This window comes from Myripristis murdjan, chromosome 18 (genome assembly GCF_902150065.1).
Source record: "Myripristis murdjan chromosome 18, fMyrMur1.1, whole genome shotgun sequence".
Taxonomy (NCBI): Eukaryota; Metazoa; Chordata; class Actinopteri; order Holocentriformes; family Holocentridae; genus Myripristis; species Myripristis murdjan.
In genome coordinates, this window is record NC_043997.1 from 19,341,682 (window position 1) to 19,365,123 (window position 23,442).

The 23,442-nt window shown below is 42.4% G+C and overlaps 1 protein-coding gene across 4 annotated transcripts in view; it reads right to left on the reverse strand.

The window, feature by feature from the left end:
• The window catches only part of pcxb (pyruvate carboxylase b), a 322,918-nt gene that overhangs the window by 60,857 nt on the left and 238,619 nt on the right, over positions 1–23,442 (reverse strand). For all 4 annotated transcript variants that reach the window (XM_030076972.1, XM_030076974.1, XM_030076973.1 and 1 more), the window contains 2 exons: positions 5,466–5,610; positions 5,243–5,332 (listed from right to left, as the gene is read on the reverse strand). In XM_030076972.1, the coding sequence (XP_029932832.1) occupies positions 5,243–5,332; positions 5,466–5,610 (235 nt within the window). The remainder of the gene's footprint in view (positions 1–5,242; positions 5,333–5,465; positions 5,611–23,442) is intronic.

Genomic DNA, 23,442 nt, shown 5'->3' on the forward strand with positions numbered 1-23,442 from the left:
CGGCGCACTGGAAAAACAGACACTTCAAAAAAAAAAAAGATAAGATTTGCCCTTCCTCTACATAGATGCAGATATATAAACGAAAGCTGTGCAACACACAAATTGGAAAATCTGGTAAATCTGGGAAGGTGAAAAGGATTTTTATTGTGCACCACAAAGCAAAATTTAAGATGTATTAAGACCTTTTAATGCCACCTGAAATGGATTTGATAGGTAAATTTCAGCCTATTATTGATTGAACTCAACAAATGCAGTTTCTTAGGCTCTAAATGAGCTGTTTGAAAATGGAGAACAGGGCAGTCAGTGGTAAGGAACATAGTCCAACGGTATTTACAGAAGCAGATGTCATAAACAGACATTTTCTGAATACTATCCCAATGCTGATTCTGCATTATGTAAGAATGATATTAAATACAAATTAAATAAATAATAAAAAAAAGAGCATAAATTCCCCATGCCTTTCTCTGGCTTTTTCCCGGGGAATTTTGGATTTGCAGATTTTTGGATAAGCCCACCCTTGTCATCTCCCTCGTGGTCTGTCCTGTCTGCCCCCTTAATGTGAAACTCTCCTTTCTTCTCATTTTTTCATTTTCTCTCCATCACTCCACATTCATCGGACATTTCCCATCTTTTACTTCCTTCCAGACTACCTCCCCAGTCTCTCCCTTCAACATCCTGCAACATTTTATTATCGAGCATCAATGGCACTGCTACCTCTCGCAATAGAAAAAACAAAAATCCAAACTCAACAAAAAACAAATGTATTGTTATCTCTCTTTTATAGTGAAACCACAGACAAATTTCCACACCGGGAACACGGATGTTTTTATATGTGAGAACATGGTAAATTCTGGTAGACCGAAGTCTCTATTTAGCTTGGCGGTATCCAGCTGTTGACCTCTAGACTTTTTCCAGCGAGTAATTCCTGAGTATAATTAGTACAAGTACAATGTACATCTAATCCACCGGCGACAGCACCAGACAGCGTCTCACCTGTCCTTCAGAAATACTTTACATTCCCTCCTTTTTCAGCAGAAACCCCATAATACCTTTTTTTTTTAATAATATCCCTCTCTTTGCTTTTCTCTCCACCTGTCCCAATCTTTATGAAATGTGCTAATATAAACCCCATCTCACCGCTCCCACCTCCTCCTCTGTAGGCAGCACATACACACGTATACACCCCTTCATCTGATATATTAAAAACCATACACCTCGCTTATCTTTGCATTCCTAACGCCACCGTTTTTGACCCATTTGCAGGAAAGGAATGCATTAACGTATATCTATTAATCTGTCCCTCCGTGCCTTTATGCCCATCAGTCCATTTTCTCTGCGTATAGGGATTATACAATTCTCAAACCCTGTGTGTTCTCCTTTCATAACCCCCATTCTCCCTCCGTGTCACTGTCCCTCCATCTCTATCTCCACAGAGTGTGATAATACAGGCCTAATCCCTCTCTTCTCTCAATCCCTCTGTCGAATGAAAGAAAGGATATAAGCACATTACAAATCTCATTACTAGGCTTTAGGTATGCCTCTGTGCGTGCCTGCGCGCATTGCATACAACTACCTCATCAACTGCTTTACAGTAGGTGAGAGTGTGAGTGAGTGAGAGTAGGATGGGGTTTACCTTTAGACATCAGTGTGAGAGCGAGTGTGTGTATGTGTGTGTGTGTGTGTGTGTGTGTGTGTGTGTGTGTGTTTGTGCGTGTGACACTGCTTGTTTTCCTGTGGCAAGGGGGCGGGCAATGATAGCTTTCAACATGAGATTTGCATACATAGACAAGTGGTGGGTTACCACAGGAGCAACAGACACAAACACACACACACACACGTGGATACACACAAGCACCACAGATTATTCTGTCCTATTCTGCTCTATTCTCTTCCACTGGGCATGTTTTTTAGATGTCAGATGTGATTAGTTATGCGTGATTATGATTCATATTATTCACATTATTTTGTTTTAAATTCACGTGGTGCCGGGCATGCTGGGTATGTGCTGAGGCAGAACAAGATGCTGATAAACATGTCAGACTGATAAAGCTGACTTTTTGTGCTGATGAGAAAAGGAGCAGTTGCATATATTCATGCCAGTTTCTGCCCCCAAAAGAAATAAAGCAGGCTGCACACTGGGAAGGACGCAAAGCGGTCACTGCAAAACGGCCACAGATTAAAAAGCGAAACATCAAGTGAAATGAAAGGACTCCTACTGGATTACTTTGAAGTAACCTGATTTTAACACACAGCATTCAAATAAGCATTAAAATTGCAGTAAAAACAAACAAAAAAGACTGCTTATCAACAATTTAAAGGACGGGTTTGGTATTTTTCAACCAGGGCCATAGCACAACCTCATTGCTCACTTTAGTGAGGAGAAACATACCACTTAGCAGGGCCGCTTCTGCAAAAGTATGGCAGTGTGACAGGACGTCACAGAAACACTCAGTGATGAATGGATTTGAAAAGATGAATTTATGCTAAAGTTCATTTAAATGGCAAGTCCCTTTGTACGGGCTGGGTACATCTACATGTTCTGCCAAATCAAATTAAAAGCCCTGTCTAATTTTTTTATTTTTTTATTTTATTTATTTATTTATTTATTTTTTGCAGTTACCATGGACACAGTGTTGTTTTTCTTCTTATCAACATTTGCAATCAATCAACTAATATATTATTAGGTAGCCTCATTTTTTTTACTGTAATATTCATACTCATTAATTCAAATAAACAATTTGATAGTATTTCCCTTCTTTGCTGAGTTTTGTACAAAAGGCATTAAATGCAGTTTGTTTATAGACGCCTGTCCCATATATAGGCCGGCTGTAGATGTAACTGAAAACTGTTTTGACAGACATAAAGCTCTCTCTCACATCCACTGAGGCTAATGTTTGCATGTGATGCGCAACTAAGAAGACAGAAAATGGCTTTTATCATATCTATTTTTGTGCATATTTCAGCACCATGGACAGAGAGCGGAGGTCTAATTATGATTAGTCATTTGTTTAAAATTCACATAAAATAAAGAAATGCATTCTTCCATAACTCACTGTGGAAAATCATGGAAGAATGAACAAGTTCACTCATAATCGCTGACGAGAATATTATAGACCTCACGAAGGTCTCTTTTCTTCTCATAGACAAGTGAGCCTGAATAAGTGCATATTGTGTGTATAAACCTCAGTCCAAGCTATGGCAGCTGCCATAGCTTGCCATACCTAATTGACGTGTACGCCACTCAGCTGCAGCTTTCAGCAGAGTTCAACAGGGCAATTTTTGTCTTGAATTTACCCCGCCCCCCCAAAATGGTTGCAAACAATGCTTTCAGGTTTTACCATAGTAATTACCATAATATATTGTCTTGTATATATATCCACATTTCTTCTATATCCACATTACTTCTCCTAGTTGACTAATACTGGATTTACCTGAACTCAGACCTCAGAATATCCGTCTGAATTTTCATGTGCAACAACACGGATGCTCTTTTCTCTGGTATTTGCGGCAGAGGAAAATTCAGTTTCTTTCTCCTTTTCCTGTTTTTGACTGGTGCTCTTGTTTGAATGTACACCGCCTCTCGTCTTCCAGTCAAATCAGTGCACATCGCTCTGAGCAGCCAGTCTGCCATGCCGGTGACCAGCCGACCACGTCAAGGCTGTGTGCTGTTTGTGACCTACAGATCTGTGATTTGTTGTGACGGTTATGCTTAAAAATCTAAACGTTACAATCCTAATTCAAGTTCTACTGAGTTCTATTTGATAAAAGCTTAACAGCCAGTGTTGAGTTTTGTTTACACTGCCTGGTTTAAACTTATGCTTTTAGGACTTTATTGTCCAGTTAAAACATTTGTTTGAAAAGTAATCAAAAAGTAATCAAATACAATAAGTTACATTACTTTACTGAAGTAATTAAAATGGTTCCATTATCTATTTCATTTTGACAACGTAACTAGTAATCTGTAGCCTATTAAATTTCAAGTAACCTTCCCAAACACTGCTAACAAGTTGCTGGCAGTAAGAGCATTAAGTTTCTCGTTTCTAAAGCTAGTCCCGAGGTTGTGCTATGTATGGTTAGAAATGATGCATATCAACATTTTAATATCAATCATATCTTTAGCCTTTCAACATGCATTCAGACACGACTGTCAAAGTGCAGAGACAAAAACATAAAAGGTCGACTACAGAGCGACTGAGAGGCTCAATGAACTAATCAGAGACCCGAGCTCGGCCGTCCACTGTGGAGTCGAGGATGAGGAGCCCAAACTTCTGCCTTTTCAAAAACAATGGACTGCACCCACTCGCCACTGTACTCACAGCTCAGCAGAGCACCGTGGGCCAAAGACCTTTTCCTCCCCAGTGCTCCACAGAGCCGTTTAGGAAGTCCTTTCTGCCTACAGCTCTCGCGCCGTTCGACAGCCCATTTGTCATTCGGCGGGCGCTTTTATCCAAAGTGCCTTACAGTGCCTCGGTTGTTTACATTTGTAGTGTAGGTGGCCCCAGTGGGAACGAAACCTCTAACCCCGGCAAAGATGGTGTCTCGCTCCACCCACTGAGCAACACGGGGAGCAGACACATGTAGCAAATGATAACGTAACACCTGCCAGATAATTCAATTACTTGCCAAAAAAGAACAAAATAACCCCTCTGAATGAGTCAAAAATGTCAAAACATATGAATGCAGTAAATTACCAGATAAAGTCATATCCCTGTAAAAACTGGCAGCTGACATTTTTTAACATCTGTCACATATTATACAGGTGATTTAACAGTATTATTGGATAATAATATAATAAGCGGAGTCATTAGATTCTAATTATTTTTACACAATATCATATTATAATTCATGATGACCTTGATGACAGCAATTATAATGGTAACTGAGTTGGCAGCAATCACACCTGAGCCAGATATGTCCGTTTTACCACGGTGGTTTTATTCTGTTCATTTATGCGAACGTCCTTGCTCTCATTGAGGGCTGAAAGCTACAATGTTGCTTTCATTCCTTTCACAACGAGGACAATGTGAAGCCCTTCATTGCAACAATCATCTGCTATTACGCACGAGTCGTGTATGCTGCTTGTTGTGATGCCGCCTTAGCACAATATAACCACCTGAATTCAAAGCCGGGATGAAGAAAAAGCGTTTCGTTTGACGTGGCGGCAGGAGTGTTGACTGCGTAAGTGGAGGAGAGTGCTAAAAAAGTGAGCTGTGATTGGCTGATCTGAGCTTAAGTGACGTACCCATGGTGACAGGTGGGATGACGGGGTCCGTGGAGGAGGGCTTAGCCTTGACTGGAATGGGTGTGGTTGGTCCGTTCACCATCACATGACCTGAAGGGCGGGTGAAACAGCAGAATGTGACTTTCAGTGTCAAACAGTGAAAACACTGAAAAATGCATGTCTACGAACGTGTGGCTATAAGTAGGTTTTGTGTGTGTGTGCGTGTGTGTGTGTGTACACAAACCGAGGTAGTGCAGTAGCTTCTGGGCTCGGTTCTGCGTGGGCTTGAGGTTGAAGAGCTCCTGGTTCTCGTCGATAAACTGGGTGTCCACTGTGGAATGGAGGAACTGGTGGTTGGACAGAACGTTCTGGAGAAACGGGATGTTGGTCTGGAGGGAGAAAAAACAGGGGCCAAGTTTTAATTTGCAACCTTAAAAGAGCAGCTCACAATCATTTGGAAAACAAAGAACACTGCAAACTGAACTCCACTGAACACGGTGGAGCGAATTTGAGAGAGAAAGAGGGAGGAGGGCAGGAGTCAAAAGACAGTAAGTCCTATCCAGCTAATAAAGCTCTTGAAATAAATGATTTTTGTTGTTTTGATGGAAACATCACACTTGAAAGCACCGTGTGAAAAAACGAACGCGCCCAGTCTCACAAAGGCTCACAAATCTGCGAAGCGCGCACAAAGCACAGATCCACGTCATTAAAACACACAAACAACTGTGTTTCACAATCCTGTGCAGCCACACACACACACACACACACACACACACACACACACAACAAATGGAGATAACATTTCTGTTTTGTTGTTGTATGTTTTGTCTTTGAAAAATGTATTATCGCTGGCAATTACGAGAGAGGAAAAAAAGGAAGAGTGAGTGAATGAGAGCGAAGGGAACGGGAAGTGAGATTCAATTGTACAAGGTGATTTAATTATTTGTTTTGCTGTTAATTTTGATGCTGCCTTGGTGGTGCAAGATGAATCCTTTCAATCAGAGAAAGAGAGGCAGAGGAAAGTGCATGGAAGGGGGGGGGGGGGGGGGTGATAGAGAGAAAAGAAAGGTGGCACAAAACGAGAGAGGAGCGTTAGATGGAGAGATTGAGCGAAAGAAGGATATGTTAATAATATTCTCCGAGCTGCTTTAGATGTGTTTATCACTGTTTAATGTCCCCGTGGGAGGGAGGAGAGCGGGTTGGAGGAAAATGTATGAAAAGCAAAAGAAAGGAAAAAAAAAAACATGGTAGATTTTTTTCCCCCCCTCCAAGTTTGCCAACAGCGTCAAATGTGCCGTTAAGGTGAGGGAGGGTGGGGCTGTGTATGATTCAATATGCTGGATTCATGAATGTCATTTTAAAAACCCAGCCACTTGTCATTTGCCCATCCACACACACACACACACACACACACACACACACACACACACACACACACACACACACACACACACACACACACACACACACACACACACACACACACACACACACAGCACTGAATCAAGAAAGAAACCAGGTCCCTGAGGACACTCCGGGTATTGAACAGAAACAGCTCTTTGAACCTACAAATTTAGCATTCCCCTCAGTAGGATCTGTAGATAGTTCTGTCTCACACACACACACACACACACACACACACACACACACACACACACACACAGAAAAACAGGCAGATGAATACAAATGTCCTTATGAACACATGCGTAACACCTTTTGCCCATGAAAAAGTGGGCACATGCATGCAGAGATAATTTACCGCCTCAATTTAAGCATTTAGCTGACACCCTAACCCAGGGTGACTGGAAACAAGTGCAGCAGCGGATTCACTCAACATTGCCGTAATTGGAAGTCGAAAGCGGAGCAATAAACATCACACACACACACAGCTCATTACTAGCACTGAGCGAGTGGGAGGACTAGTGAAGAGATCAATGTCGGTGTGCTCAAGCGATGTAAGTGAATGTTGGTCGTGCCGATAAAGCCAAAATGAGACCTGAGGATTGAGACAGGCCTTAGAGAGGGATACAGGGAGAGGGATTAACATCTGGGGCATTAAGGGCGGTACTTGAATGCGGCACAGTTAGGACACAGAGAGGCGAGGGAGAGTGGCAAGGCAGAACGGGGAGAAAATAGAGTAAAGATGTCTGTTTTCAAGGAAATTCAAATTCTGTTGAGTGACTACAGACAGGGTCAATCACACCAGCAGTCCTGATGAGCGGCGAGAGAATTTCATCTTCTCAGAGAGAGAGGAACACACACATACACACAAATTAACACTGCATACTCAGCACCTTGCAACATGGGGGAGAAGAAAGCTGGAAAAAAAAGACGTACACAGAGAGGGACTCACATAGCGGGCGAGGCAGAGCGCCTGACGGTGTGGAGCCAAAGAAGGGATTTTTACTATACTGTAAAATTACAATATGAATTCAGACACCTGTGGGCAGCGGCTGCTACTCATTTATATGCTAAAAAACTAATTTAAAGCTTATATTTAGGAGAAGGATGGGATGCTAATGCTTAGCTTTTTTTTCAGAAGGATTTCCTGAATCATACAGTGCAATGTGACCTGTAGGCCAGCGGCTCAGCGGGAGGAAAATCACCAGCCTTTTGCAATGTGGGTCGCAATGATAGTGGATGAAAATAAACACAGGAACACAATTGTGACAATTTGGCAAAATCTCTCTAAAGTCATTGTCCAATCCATCAATTCTTCATTTGCTGCAATGGACCTGTCACCTGTCACTGCATTAGTTTGTTTAAACTAGATGGCTATGCGGCTATGCTATTTTTCATGAGGTGCAAACAGAGCTCAACAGACTCATGACAACACAATATTGTTTGCTCAGTATATGAACAACACTTTCAGCTTTTGTAAAATATTGATTGTATTATGCTTAGAGTTTGCTAACATAGAACAATCCTAATAATATGGCCACATTTCCCGAACGATGCAAATAAACAAAAATGACAGAATTACATGCACTGAGCCTTGTGGCTTGTAATACCTGTCTGCTCTGATTTGCTATGAGGGCTTGCCCATTAACTTCCTGTCCCTTTCCCGCCTCACAATCGCTTTGACGTCTTGTCCAGTCTTGTCTCTGACGTGTCAGGAAGTAGGCAATGAATCAACTATCTTACAGTTACAGTGCATTTTCCATTTTCACTTTTTTAGGATTAAAAGTGCAGTCCTATAAAAGGAAACCTTATTAATACTTGGAACTCAAAACACAGTTAGTGGCTACTTTTGGAGGCTGTGCAGTTGGTCAAGGTGCAAATTAACACCAGTCAGTCAAGCATAAAATACTAAACTTAAGCTGCAGTTGTACTCTGCAGAACAGTTTGGCTGCGAGTGTAATAAAAATGGCTGTTTTTTTTTCAGGCTCCTCCACTTTGACTTTGGTGAAAAATGTTGCTTCTTTTGCCAAATGCAATCATCAATACCTCCTCGTTTATGAACAGCATCGAATTTGTTTCATTTCAGCCAATAGCCATCTGCACCGCCTCACATTTGTGTGTGTGTGTGTTTGTGTGTGTGTGTGTGTGCCATGAGGGCAAGGTGAAAGGCTGATTAAGAAAAAAACAAAAACATATGGATTCACCGGGGAAGCACGGCAGGATAGCAGCAAAACAAAACAAAACAAAAACATGGGGAGAAAGGAGAATTAAAAAAGGAATAGATGAGGTAGCTGTGCTCTTTGTACATCATTTTGATTTGTTTGTTTTGTTTCTTTGGAGAGATGTTTTTTAATAGGCCCCTTGGGATTTTAAAAAAATATTTCACCTGTACTTTATTGAGATTTTCCCTCTTTGTTGGGTGTTTTATCATTTATATATGTAAATAAATTAACACTAAGTGAGCGTAAGGAGAAAAAACCATCAAAGGGTAGGAATAAAGCAGGAAAGTGGAAAGAGAGAGAGAGAAAAGAGAGAAGGAGTGACAGAAACAGCCACCATCGATGAAAGTTGAACTAACAGAGACAGGGCAAGAGAGAGAGAGAGAGAGAGAGAGAGAGAGAGGCATCATTAATACATGCCATGGAGGTTTTTTCCTTTCTGCTGTACCAGATCAATGTGTTCATTATCAGGCTGCTCTGTACGCCTGAGGCTACCACACACACACACACACACACACACACACACACACACACACACACACACACACACAGAGTGCCTTCACTCTTTCCCCGTCTGTCCCATAATGATTTGACACAAAGTCTACACGAGTGCAAACACACACATATACACACACACAAACAGTGTCCTCAATATCTCTATAAACTCAATCTCTGTCTTCATCCTGCTCTTGGTGATACCCCACACACACACACACTCACACGCAGAGACACACACACACACACACACACACACACACACACACTCGATACAGGCCCTTTCCTGATTTGGATGCCCTGTAACAACTTCTCGCCTACAGTTCAAGAAGCTACACAGATAGCATGCAAAACACACACAGACTTTCTTGCCATAGACGCTTGTGGCTGCTGTTCCCAAACAGTATGTAGATTGCAAACACACACACACACACACACACAGCTTTGAGTATAACTTTTTGCGAGAACGTAAACATGCCTGAATGTGAATTTATGCTCACACACCTAGACTTTTTTCTACATAAACCCACACTTTCTGATAGCAATCATATAAGCGCACACACACACACACACAAGGCCAGGTATTAATATTCACTGCCTTTTTGGGGCGCAGACTGAAACACATTTATACCCTTTGACGCCCAACATAAATAAATAAATAAATAAAATAAAGTAAAAATGGCAGACATTTGGTGCTGACTGTCCTCACTTTAATTCCCACAGAACTCTGTATATCATCAGTGGAAGTCCGTTTTATGGCCACTCTGCTCACAGCCAGCCGCTATCGCTGCTGCTGCAATCAGCTTTACCGGTGATTGCCAAAGCAACATTGCGAGGTACATATCGATGTGCCAGTGCTGTTGGCTCGACTGCAGACACAAGCCAACTTGACAAAACACACCTCAAACACATTCTGACTCGGGCTTTGCTGCCAGATGGCGTTCAAAAAGGCCTTAAAAAAGTGTTAAATTGCGCTTTGTGAAACCCGGAGATAGCCTGCATGCAAAGTTCGGACTCTGTAAACACCTCTGCATTCACCGCTAATCCTGCTGTAACACCTCTAATAAATAAGCCAATTAAGAATTAAATTTGCATGTTTTATGGTGACAGCCCACTGGAGTAAAAATTAAGGACAAGCACTTGGACAGTGGTGTGAATGCTATTGAAACAGGTCATTACTGTGCATGAGGCTTATTGTGAATTAGCTCCCATCTGTGCACCATCAAAACTGCTGTTTGACGTCCTGCAATCAAGGGCGCAATTTAGTCTATTATATAACACAAGGCATATTGGCTTTATTGTGTTTCTGATATATTGTTTTAGCCATAAGGCTGAGTTTTTTGAAAAAGTGGGAAAAAACAACAACAACAAAAAAACATTTCCTTTGCAAATGAATGTTTATTTTTATAGGGTATGTTTTGACAGATACATTTCTGGAGGAAAAATGGATGGCTTTATGAAAAACTGGGTAAATTAGTTTTTATTCATGTGACACATCAAAAAAAATTTGTGTCGGTGTGGAATTCAAAGTGCAGTTTTGGGAAATGTGCGAGGGCCGCCTGCGCACACAAATGCACAACAAACATGCGCGGTCCCAGGTCTTCCTCTAACACAAACACTGCCTCCCTCTGTCACACACACACACACACACACACACACAGCCTCGACGCTCCCTCAGTGATTAGGAGTTGAATAGGGGAGCTGTCAGGTCATTCGTCTTTTCTCTCCTCTCCTCCTCTGTCTCCCCTATCCCCATCCGTCACGCCGTAACCACTGGCCCGGACACATAAAACAAGATCAACATGCACACACGCGCATTCACAGCCCCAGGAGTGAAAGAGCACACACACACACACACACACACACACACCAAGGGATGCTCGCAGACACACTTCTCTCGGCTACAAATTTACTCAAGCAGACAAGGCATACCCAAAATAAACATGCACAACGACACACACACACACACACACACACACACACACACATACAGACACAAGCCTCTTTCACAACCAAAAGGTGTCAACAAGCAAACACGTGCAAGAATAAACACCAACAACACCTGACTTGAAACATGGACAAGCGCACAATCATACACACACACACACACACACACACACACACACACACAAATGAACAGCAGAAAATTAAGCCCATGAACGGATGGAAGAGCTACATCATGTAATATACACGTACACACACACACACACATACACACTCAGAGTGAGTCATGCTGGTGAGGTGAAATGACTAGTGCTTTTCTCAGTTGGCTGTTAATGACTTTGCCTCAGTTCATTGATTGGCTTGTTTATAAGGCCTCAAAGCCAGTGTGTGTGTGTGTGTATTATTGTGTTTGTTGCACTTGTGTTGCTGCAGCCCTGTGTGTGTGTGTGTGTGAGTGTGTGTGTCCAGGTCACAACAGAGAAACAGTGGCTAAAGGCGACAGCCCGATGAGCGCGTTCTGTCGATGCGACATGTAAACAATTGTGGCCTCCATTTCACCTCTTCAACTCGCTTTCCCTCTTCTCCTTTTGCCCTTTTCCACACTTCCCACTCCGGCTGCTTGCCTTCTCTGCTCACCTCAAATTTTCTCTATTTCTTGCCCTCTTTCCTAAAGTAACACTAATAATAACTGATGTTTACCTCCGCATTCAATTCCAGTGGCCTTTACTGCCATGAAATACACTCTCAAAATGTACTTACTGCCAAAGCAAAATCAACAGCAGTCTCTCAGCAGTCTGCATCTGCAGTGCCTCTCTCTGACGCACACACACATACACACAAGCTGCATCTCTCTGCATTGAAACTTTCACAGAGATAATAGCTCTGTGCATGACTATTTCATGGTTACATCTAAAAATCTGATCTGAGTTTGGTGTTGGACATCCCCGTTTCACCACGGGGCTTTTTCCTCACAAATCTGAAATCTGATTGGTGATCTTTCCAGCAATAACTCCTATCGCTGTGTCATGGCAGAGCAATTTTCAGAGCAATTTAACTTCTGGTTCATCAGGCAATCCGTAGCCAGAACCATTTCAATCTTAAAGAATCCTGACAAAATGCGAATGGAAATTTGAAGAAAATGATACACTGGGATAAAGATTGTCTCTTTTTAGGGTAGCTGTTTTGTTATATTGCTTGTGCATGTGTGTATGTATGAGTGTGTGTTTTCCATAAAACACACTGCCCAGGTAAGTCCAGGTGAAAGCCATGATCCCTTATTGATCGTGCCCGTCTCACAGGCTTCACTCATGAAGCGGAGATGCAGGAGAGAGATGGGAAAAAAGATTTTTAAGCCTTAAGGCAGTTGAGACATGGGTGGTACAAAAGGGTATAGAACTCAATAATAGCAGGATACTGTTCATAAAGTGCATTATTTCACAATATTTCTCCACAGAAACAGTTCCTCATCACCACTGGTTCTCTACAGGCACATATGACTCTGTCCGTGGTGCTGAAATAGCCTGACTTTTCCATGCACAGAGGCACATAGTGCTGCACAACTAGGTCAACACTTCATCACACAGTAACTCCTGGAATCTATTAACCATTACATATTGATGACACATAACTCTGTAACGACTATCTAACGGTGCTATTCTTCATCAGCACCAGAGGAGATCCCAAGAGCATTCACCATACACCCATAACTAATAAGTTTTTTGCTAAAACAACGTTGGAATCAAGCCAGATCTGCTGAAATAACCAAAAGCAAGGCTTCTAAAACTTTTCAGGGGAACTGTGGAAGATACAGTATGCTCATTTTTACACAGATTGCTACTTCTGTAACTGTGGGAATCCCTAAGCCCTAGGGCTGGGGTACCTTAGATGATTTGTGCACTGACCTCTACATTAAACCCTACATTAATTTTGAATTTCCCTTAGGGGGATAAATAAAGGTAAATCTAACCCACAAAGTCTGTTGGTCGTATCCTGTTTTAGAATCCAGGTTAGTTGTGAGCACATAGAGATTCAGGTTCACGTATGCTGAACTTAGATGCTGCAGACAGGCAACAGTTTGCCCAGAATTACCATTACTGACCTCCTCTTACAAAAACCAGTGCAACATTACATGTGACAGACAATATCCTGGACTATTCTCTTATGGCAACCTTACAGCTCAAGACCTAGTAAAACTATAACTAGGAACATTTCAACAGGGTAACTGTGTAAGATTACTCTGTCAAGCATGTTCAGCCATGTTGCAAAAAACTTTTGCGTACATACATAAGAGCAGCTCAGTTTAGCACATAATAATGCTCTTCTGATGCATGCAATGAATCTTTCAGAATAAAAGAGATACTGAATATTACAAAAGCAGATGAAAGAATCACAACTATAAAAGCACTTGACCGTCACAAAATTTTTCTTGCATAGTAACATTTTTTCACTGCATTCTTGTTATATATGCAGTATCTGGAATGTCTGTGTGAACGAGCGCACATGGAGAGGCTCAAGGAATTTGTGTGTGTGACAATAAGAAGAATCACTGCTTTTCTAGAAATGCTGAACTGGTAACGTGCCGGAATCTCTACGTTAAGGGAGCAATTGAAATGGCATTGTGATTATGACTTTGATGCATTATTCTGCTTCCCCTGGCTTCATCATCGGCACCATTTGACTTTAACAAACTTAAAACAGGATGTGAACATGACAGCTAAGGACCGTGAGGAGCCATGAGCCTGACAGCTGTTTTCCATAATGTGAAGAGGGTCAAAAGGTGAGGCGACAGTGAGCAGGGAGAAGTGGAGGTCAGTGATCAGCATTCAGAGTATAGAGACTATATTTAATATGTGAACACCTGCTATTAAACACATGAACCAAGAAACCCTGCTGCATTTTTTTTTATTCATTATGAAACAGTACTTTTTACTAGAAATGCGTCCGCCATAGTGGAGGCGGTATTTGTGAACATCAATAAACTCTCTCCAAAAACTAAAAATCGCTCAACCAAGGCTCCTTCAGAGAGATTTGAAATAGCATAAAGCAGCAGGGGATCTTCAACCTTTTACAGCCCGGGGACCACATTAGGAATTCATAGTCTCGCTCTGGGACCCCGGCTCAATAAAACATATTGCTACCCTTATCACGTTGGGGGCCCACCAGAAGTAGAACTTTAGCCCATTTAGTCCGGAGTTATAGTTTAAAGGGATACTCCACTATAAAAAAAACAGAAAGCTCGCTGTACGTATGACCTTGCTTTGTTCTTCCTTATACTTCAACTTGAAGAATCAAAGCTAAAAAAAGAGCTGAGGCTTTTTTTTTTCTTATATTTAATGTCGCGGAACGACACATTCTAATGATGTTCAATTGATGGTAAATGAGAGACTTAATTTGTGATGACAGTGACGAGGTGATTTGAATGTGGATGGGGGCCCATTTTCTGGTAGCACAGACAAAATTCAGCAAATTCAGATGCTGAACCACTCTGAGTGCAAAAAAAGTCCACAGTTGAGTCTCCAATTTATCGTCACAGGAAATGCCTCGGGCATTGTGTTTTGATGTTATCAGACTGAAGCTGTGGTCGTGTGGATCTTAGCTTTGGGAGACTGATGCTTGTGTGCACAGATATTTGTTGACATATCAACAAGATCATGAGGGCAACATGCGAATTCTGTCTGAGGGCTGATTTTCATTTATGAGTCTGCTCTGCAAGCAGCTCAGCAGCAGGTTTCATCAATATGCTATGAATGTTAACTCGCCAACATGACTCGGTGGTCTATTTGCAAGGAACTAACCCATGGGGTGCTGAAGTAGATTAAAGTAAAGCTTCTGAACATTTTCTCAGCCTGGGAAGGAAACACACAATTCATAATCTGGCTGTGGGACATAACAGCGTGTGGAGACCCAGGGTCAGCAAGGATACTACCAAAACATCATCCATTACAAACAACTGATTACCAATGACAAATCACCATCACTACAAAAAAGCCAAGATTACTAGGTCCTATCTAAGGAACACATTCTAATATTTCTGAGTCACCATACGATGCTTCTAAACACTACAAACAGAAAACTGAGTTGAAAAACTGCTCTAATTTATGGATTAATTAAAATAGTGTTATATGCATTCATCATCACCTAAAGCTATGATTATGAATAAAAACTACTACACGATACACAAATGGCATGCAAAATCTATTAAAAGCTGTGACTGAACGCTCACAGAAGTAGCTTTTTTACCTATCACATAAATATTAACCTAGACACAAACAGCATTTTTACCTCTCATATTTCCAGGTAATCCAGCATTATTATTACCATTTATTATTAGATGAATAACTTCAACCTGCTGTGCTCCAGCAGCGCCTGTGACTCATTTTGTTCTTGAGTCATAATTTAAAGGAATCCTCAGGCTATGGTATTTCTGTAAAGAGCAACATGCAGGAGCAGTCTAGTTTTATGTATGAGGCCACTGGCCACTGTTTATGTGGTTCAAGCAGTCTGAGGAGCAGTAAAAAAAAAATCAATTGAGGTGTTAAAAAAAGACCAGCAGTCCAAGAGGATATAACCCCCTGAAGGTACAATAGTCAAAAAGGCGCAGCATTACAAAAGTACAAAGTAACTAAGGGGCGAAAATGCACAAAATGAAGCACAAAAACAGTTTACCATGGTGCTGGGAGACAAGTAATGTGAGCTCTCCTTTTGCTAACATGAAATCTCTAGTTGTTCGCTTCAATCATAACTCCCATAGAAACTACCTCCTGCACTGTAGCTTCTGTAATTCCACATTAAACAACACAAGACAAGCCTCCAGAGTGCCGAATGTGTTTCTTTTCCAACACACTTTCTGTGTCTAGTTTGGTTTGACAAGGTTCTTTATTAACACATATTCTTCACTAACATATGCTGTGGCATTATAGTTGCTGACAAATACAGTGTACATTAAATCAGAATGTCTTTTTTGCACGCTTGACATGCATGTTACTGAGTAATTACTGCCGCAATTAAACAGGAAAACAGCATTTGACTGTAATTCCTAGGAAATTAGGTTATACAGTGCTGTGCTTATTTTTAGACACATGTTTTCTCTTGCCGCATCTGTTCAACCAATAATCTTGATGACACAATGTTTATATTCACAACAGTTCAAGTTTTATTGTCTGCTTCCTAGGGATTACGGTGACTCTCTATAAAGTAGCACGGCTTCACACAGTAATTGCTCATGGCTCTAACCACTTTAAAGGGTTTATTAAAGCTACCTGGACTCTACACTATAAAATTGCTAGTTTTCCTCCCATGTCGTTTAAGTCTGCTTCCCTTTTCCATTCCATAAAGAAAAACACCAATCATATACCTAACAATTACCTGGTAAACACCCACTGCAGCACTAAGAGGGTTAGCAAGCAAGATTCAATGAGTGACATTTAACTGGAGATCAAAGCAGAGCAGCTTGACTCTTTGCCTTTTACTGCATACTGTATGAGACATAAAATAATAATACTTGAATCCCAAGTGTCAAATGACCCTCATGTCTGCAGTATACTGCTCAGTCCAGGTAATAGACTGGATAGCTGCTCAGTTTTGCATCAGTAATGAAAAGATGACAGTGCGTCCTCGCTATTAGCTATTTGGTAAAAATATGAGGTAAAGCAATGTGGGGAGGACAGAATAGAAATGCTGAGTCAACACACAAGACCAGACTTAATCCCTCCCCAAAAAAACCCAACAAAAAAAACATACATCTTAAGAGGTTGCACCAGCTATAGCTCAGCATAAGCCCTTAATCTTAAAAGATCCGTTGTCCTAATCTTATGGTGCGCCTAAACACCAAACGAGTAACAACAGACTCTTAGTGAATGTGCTGTAATTGTCTAAATTACAGAGGGTCCTGCATTATTTATGTTTTTTTTGTTTTTGGTAACCCAAGCATGGTTGCAATTCTGTAGAATTATTATTATTTATAGATATTCTTATGAGTCACCACACATCACAGTATTTATAGGTCCTCTCATTTGATTTTAAGACTCATTCATCAGTGCTGCTGCTTCCAAAGGCTGCGTGAAGCTCATATGGTGCTGAGTGTGTCTGTGTGTGTGTCTGGAATGTGTGGGTGTGTGTGTGCTCTTTTCATGATACAAGTGAAGACAGTCTATTGTGTGCTGACCGTGGTGCTGAAATAGCTGGCTGGCAGCAGCAATTTACACAAAGTCACTGTTACTGCCTGGCTGCCTGCCTGCACGTTTTCTCCTGCTTTCTCTCTCTCTCACACACACACACACACACACAGAGAGAGACAGAGCATCCTAGTATTGGTAACACAGATCTAACGCCAGGCAAAGGCAGCTTACGCCAGGGGAAACAATCAACAGCGAAAATCTCATTTGCAATCTTTTCACTTGCACCTCCCAACTTGGTATTTCTACATTAAAAGCATGCCTTATTCCTCCAAGCAGCCTATTGTGTTTTCCGTGTAAAGAGACCATTTGTAAAGCTGTGCAGTCACATGGCTCTCCAGAAAGCTTTATTAGCTGCTGCGTGTCAGAAAAGCCATTTCCACTGTAAATGAGAGCAATGCCGGCTTAGAAACATACAACATGCATGTTTAATTTTTTTCCCCTCCGTAAAAAATCCTTTAAGTCATTTTCACCATGTGTCTGAGCGCATTTGTCAGTGGTTTACATTTCCAGAAATATAGACAAATGAGGCCCAACATTTATATTTCTGTGAGTCTATTACATACCGCCCATGGCTGGTAAAATGGTCTGCCAGCAGTAACTGGGAAATCATTTGGAGCCAGTATTACTAATGCAGGGGAAATAAATACAAGCTCCATAATGTACAAAAAGCTCCAAGAGCAAAATTAGAAGGCGGAGCCGTTCTCCCTGTGTGTGTTTGTGTGTGTTTCTATGTGTCCTTGTCTCTCATTATTGTCCGATTTAGACAAATAGACATGTTGATCTGAACCTCCCCATCACTTACCCCTGGCGCTACAGCTGAGCGAGTGTGTGCGTGTGTGCTGTGTTGGGGCATGTGCATGTTTCATCTGGCCTTGTGGGAGTGCGAGTAACTGCAGGGTGCACTGGCCATGTCCTGATTTGGGTGTTATTATGGTGTGTTTGTGTGTCAACTGTGCATTCATGCGAGCATGCCAAACTCTGGGCGTGTGTGTTCCTGTGTTCAATCATGCTCTGTGTGTGTGTGCACATTGTGTGTGTTGCTGCTTACAAATGGATTGTGTGTAATTGTGTATGTTGACATGCATGTCTCCAGGCCCTCTCTCTGGGTGTGTGTAGGCTATGTGTGTGTATGAGAGTGGATATTCCTGGCAGTGTGTGTAAGCGTTTGACACACTGGTGATTGTGTGTGTGGCACGCTTGTATGCCCAGGCGCTAACTGTGTGCATGTGCGCAAGTTGATTCAGTGTTGCCTATATTTAGCCCCCTTCTCATAAACTCACAGTGACTCATTCATCCACACACACACACACACACACACACACACACACACAAAGTGTACTCACCTAATGACACACCAACCGCAACAGAGAAACAGAAAGTGCGAGTGAAGCTTTAACTCTAACTAAAAAAAAAAAAAAAAATGCAAAATAACACCGTACTCAACCATCTATTAATATTCCAATATTTCACAAAATTCATGTTTTGTTGTCAACAGGTTTCCAGCTGCATTACCATGTTTTTGCAGGGCTAGTTTTCTGTTTTCCTGTCTGACCCATTCTGGATATTCAGCAAGAGGCTTCTCCCTTGGCAGCATTTTTGTGTGAACTCTCTAAATTTAACTCACCCCACACAAATGTCAATGGAATATATACTGAGAGGAAGACGATGACGCTTCTTGTATGGTATAATTTTTTTACCCTGGGCTCCATCAAGATAGATCGCTGCATCTTACCTAATCCATAATTAAATATCCACTTAAAGGAAAAAAAAAATCTCTTTGATCAACAAGCTTGTGAGACACGAAAGAACTGCAAGCGGGTTCACTTGTGCGTTTAGCACTCGAACTGTGAGATCTACTTTAAGATGATATAAGGCTTCCTAATAATATTCACTGATCAAATACCATTTGATAAAGTGTTAGCCTGCACCATGGTGAGCCACATTAAGACTGTACACAGAGGTTAGGAGATTTCCAGCTGTTGACAACAAGAGTAAATGATCAGTGCATCAATTTGGGGGGAAAAAAAGGCCCATGGATTCCTCTAACTGTGGGTCGGTAAGCTGGTCTGTGATTAAAAGAAGGTGGTAAAAACACCAAAGCTGAGGTCTGAACTCTTGAGTTTTGGTTGCTTGGGGAAAAAAATTGGTGTAAATTCATTGCAACAAAAAACTGAAATAATTTAGTCACGTACTCAATCATGATATTCCCTTAAATTCTCCCTCCTGTAGCTCATGAAGTTCGAATGTTTTTCTTTTTCATATTGTATGGCCCTGCCTCATACATATTCTACATCTGCTGCTTGCAGCGCTTCATTGAACCTGCATCACACTTGCATTGAGCGAAATATTCAAATGAAAGATGCCGTTGTTTTATGGCAGCACCATTAGATCACACAAAAATATATCTAGAGGTCTTGTGCATCACTTCATACACATTTCCCCGTAATTCATCAGGACATGTTTGACATCTTTGGAAACCTTGGGATCTCCATTAGAATTTCAAATAAAGTACTGTGGGTTTGAACAAAGCTCGGTGGCGCCGCATGCATTCATAATGACGAAACCAGTGATGGGGCCGGCTAAGATGAAGAGGTTAAAAAAAAAAAAAAAAAGTGGGAAAAAAAAAACTGCCGGAGGGATGAGATAACCCTGCTTGTGTCCAATTTTCCAGTTTGACTTATTTCACTATAAATGTTGAAACAAGGCAAGAAAAAGGCAGATCAGCCCATCAGTATCATGAAAACGGCACGTAATTCAACAAAAATTGTTGAGCTGATTAGCAATGGCATTTTCTCATTCCGCTGGCACAGTTTTCACCTTGAAGAGAAACATGTTTTTAAACGCTGCATTTGAAAATGTGTCACCTGTTGAGATGGCAACTTTTTTCATTCCTCGGTTACGGCACGTGAAATCAAAATGAGGAAGCGTGCCACGTTTTTAAGTGTAAATGTAACCAGCCACTCCATCCGTAACAAGACTCCACGACCCCATTCATCAATCAAGCGCGAGGCAGGTCATGTTTGTTGATCTCACTCTGCAAGGTCACTCCATCTGACGAGCCGACTGGGCGCCAGCGACGACTGGTTTGATTAATTGGGGGCCGACGAGCCAGAGAGCTAAAACGCGGTAAGTGGGATACGATTGGGTGACATAATGAATCAAACTCCTCCTTGCTAGACCTTGCTTGAAGGGAGGTCTGGCTTTCTGGGTTAAAAATACACTGGCCACAGCAGAAAGGAAAAAAAAAAACAAAAAAAAAACAACAACTAGGGAGTGAGAGAAAAGCATGAGACAGCAGCAGAGAACAATAAATCGAAGAAAGAAAGAGGAGAAGCATGAAAAAAAAGGCTGATGGAGTGGGATGAATGAGCTGGAGCCTCAAAGGGAGTGGGATAAAGGGAGAATTTCTGAGAACAGAACTGATTGGGAAATATTTAAATAAAAGATGGAGAGGGACAGGAGAGTGAATGAGGGACGAAAATTGAACAGGGGACGGCAATCGAGAGAGGTGAACGAGCCATTCATCTGCAGCATCAACCAAATCTCCATTGATGACACCTTTTTTTTTCTTACAAGCGCCTCTCCTTTCCCCTCCTCTGACGCTCCAGCTCCGTGAGCGAGTATTGAGAGTCTTGTGTTGACAGAGTGGACACATATTTGTGTGTGTTGGGATACCATTTCATTCCGGCGAGCCAATATCTCCCAACATTATACGTTCTGCTTTGGTAATGGCACGCGCGCGCACTCGAGCGCACACACACTGATAGGGGAGACACGCACCCTCAGATGGCTTCCATTAAATGCCTATTTCCAGCAGCAATTGGCGCGACGGGGGAATCAAGCACTCCACCATCATTTGAAGTCGTATCGGCTACACTTGTTCCTATCGCCGCGCTATCACTCCATCCAGCTCTCTCCCTCGATCCCTCGCTCGCCCCCTCTCCTCCCCACTTATCTCCCTTATGCCCCTAGAGATTCCTCACCCCCCCTCCCCCTCCTCCTCCTCCTCCTCCTCTCTCACACACACTCTCTCTCTCTTCTTAATCACTCTCTCTTGCTCCTTAATCATCCACCTTTGCTGTCGCTCTCTCTCTCATCTTGTCCTGGCTCAGTGTCGCTTCGGGTTCTGGGAGCTTCCCTTTGCAATGCAGGCTGACCCCCCTCCTCCTCCTCACCTCCTCCTCCTCCTCCTCCTCCTCCCCTGTTCCTGCTTTTCTCTTTCTCCATTTCTTCCACTCCTTTCTCTCTCTCTCTCTCTCTGTCTTTCTCTCCCCAACACACTCTCCTTTCCCCTCTTTCCCCCTCCCTCATCTTTCTCTCTCTCTCTCTCTCTCGGCACTGCCTGCACTCCTCTCTCTCTCTCCCCTCCTTGACCGGAATCAGACACCGTCTTCGCCACAGAAAAAAAAAAAAAAAAAGGAGAAAAAAAAAGAAAAAAAGGAGGATAAAGATGGAGACAAACGGATAAATGAAGAGGACTAGTGACCGAGTGGGGACAGAGCAACTGAAAGAAAATAAGATCGAGAGAGCGAGAGAGAGAGAGAGAGAGAGAGAGAGAGAGAGAGGGAGGGAGGGAGGGAGAAAAAAAACAAATGAGAAAACCTCCCTAAAGGAAGGAGGGATTTCGAAAAATACAAGCCCCCCCCGCCCAACACCATTCTGTTATTTTCACTCTCTTCCTTCTTCTTTGTCATGTCCCCTCGTCCGTTCAGTACCTGTTCTGCGGGATTAACATGACTTAAAATTTAATCAGCCTACAGCCCGACAGAGAGCGACAGAGGAGGCGAGAGAGAGAGAGAGAGAGAGAGAGAGAGAGAGAGAGATGAGCACGGACGAGTGAGCGTACCCTCAGTGAAGAGACAGAGCGCTGCAGCTGCTGAGACCGAGCGGGGGAACAACCGTCGGGTAGAGCGAGAGAGCGTGAGAGTGAGAGAAAGAGAGAGAGAGAGGGAGAGAGAGAGAGAGAGCGAGAGGGCGAGAGAGAGATGGGTGTTTTTCCGCGGAGCTGAGACACAGAGTGAGCCGGGTAGATGGAGAATAGAGACGGGTCCGGGAGTTGCGGCGGAACGATCCGGAAAACGAGGTTAGTGATTCCACCTTTTCATGTGGAGAGGCGTGAAAAAAAAAAAATGAAACAAAAAAGGAGGTCTTAAATAAGGAATGAAAAAGAACCAGGGTAAGACAGAGAGGGAGAGAGAGAGAGATTTTTTAAAGAAGGGTGGACTTTAAAGAAAAAAGAAAAAAAAAAAAAAAGATGCCAAATAGCAGCATTAAGATTTTGAAGTAGAAATGAGAACAAGCAGAGGAGGAGGGGCAGAAAACACAGAATCAAGGATTTTCCCATTCTAGGCACAAAAATTTAAACAATGTTGGAAGAAGAAAAAAAAAAACAGGCAGAGATGCTGCATGTATAAGGCTGGCGAGCTAACACGCACACACACACACACACACACACACACACACACACACACACACACACACACACACACACGCACACAGAGTGCAGCTTTTGGGTCAGTTAATGAGATTGTCTTCTTAAAGGTGTTGGCTTTCGGAGTTTGATTGACAGGCTGCAAGGGTGGAGGGGCGTTCGAACTGTCTGACATTCATGGCACTGATCAATAGCTCAGTTGTTTCATCGGGCTACGCATGTGTGTGTGTGTGTGTGTGTGTGTGTGTGTGTGTGTGTGCGACAGAGAGCTAGAGAGAAACAGAGAGAGGAGGGAGAGAGAGCGAGAGACAGATGCTGGGTGTGCTTGTGAGAGAGTATCACTGCATGACTACTTAGTGGATGTGTGTGTGTGTGTGTGTGTGTCGTAGTGTGCGAGCATGTGTGAAAACCCCGCACCACCATGTGTGTGTGTGTGTGTGTGTGTGTGTGTGTGTGTGTGTGTGCGTGCAAGAACAAACTGATGCAGCCTGCTGAGAGGCGTTAAGAGGGTCTCAGAACTATTGATTCACTTTGACAGACAGGTGAGAGAGCAAG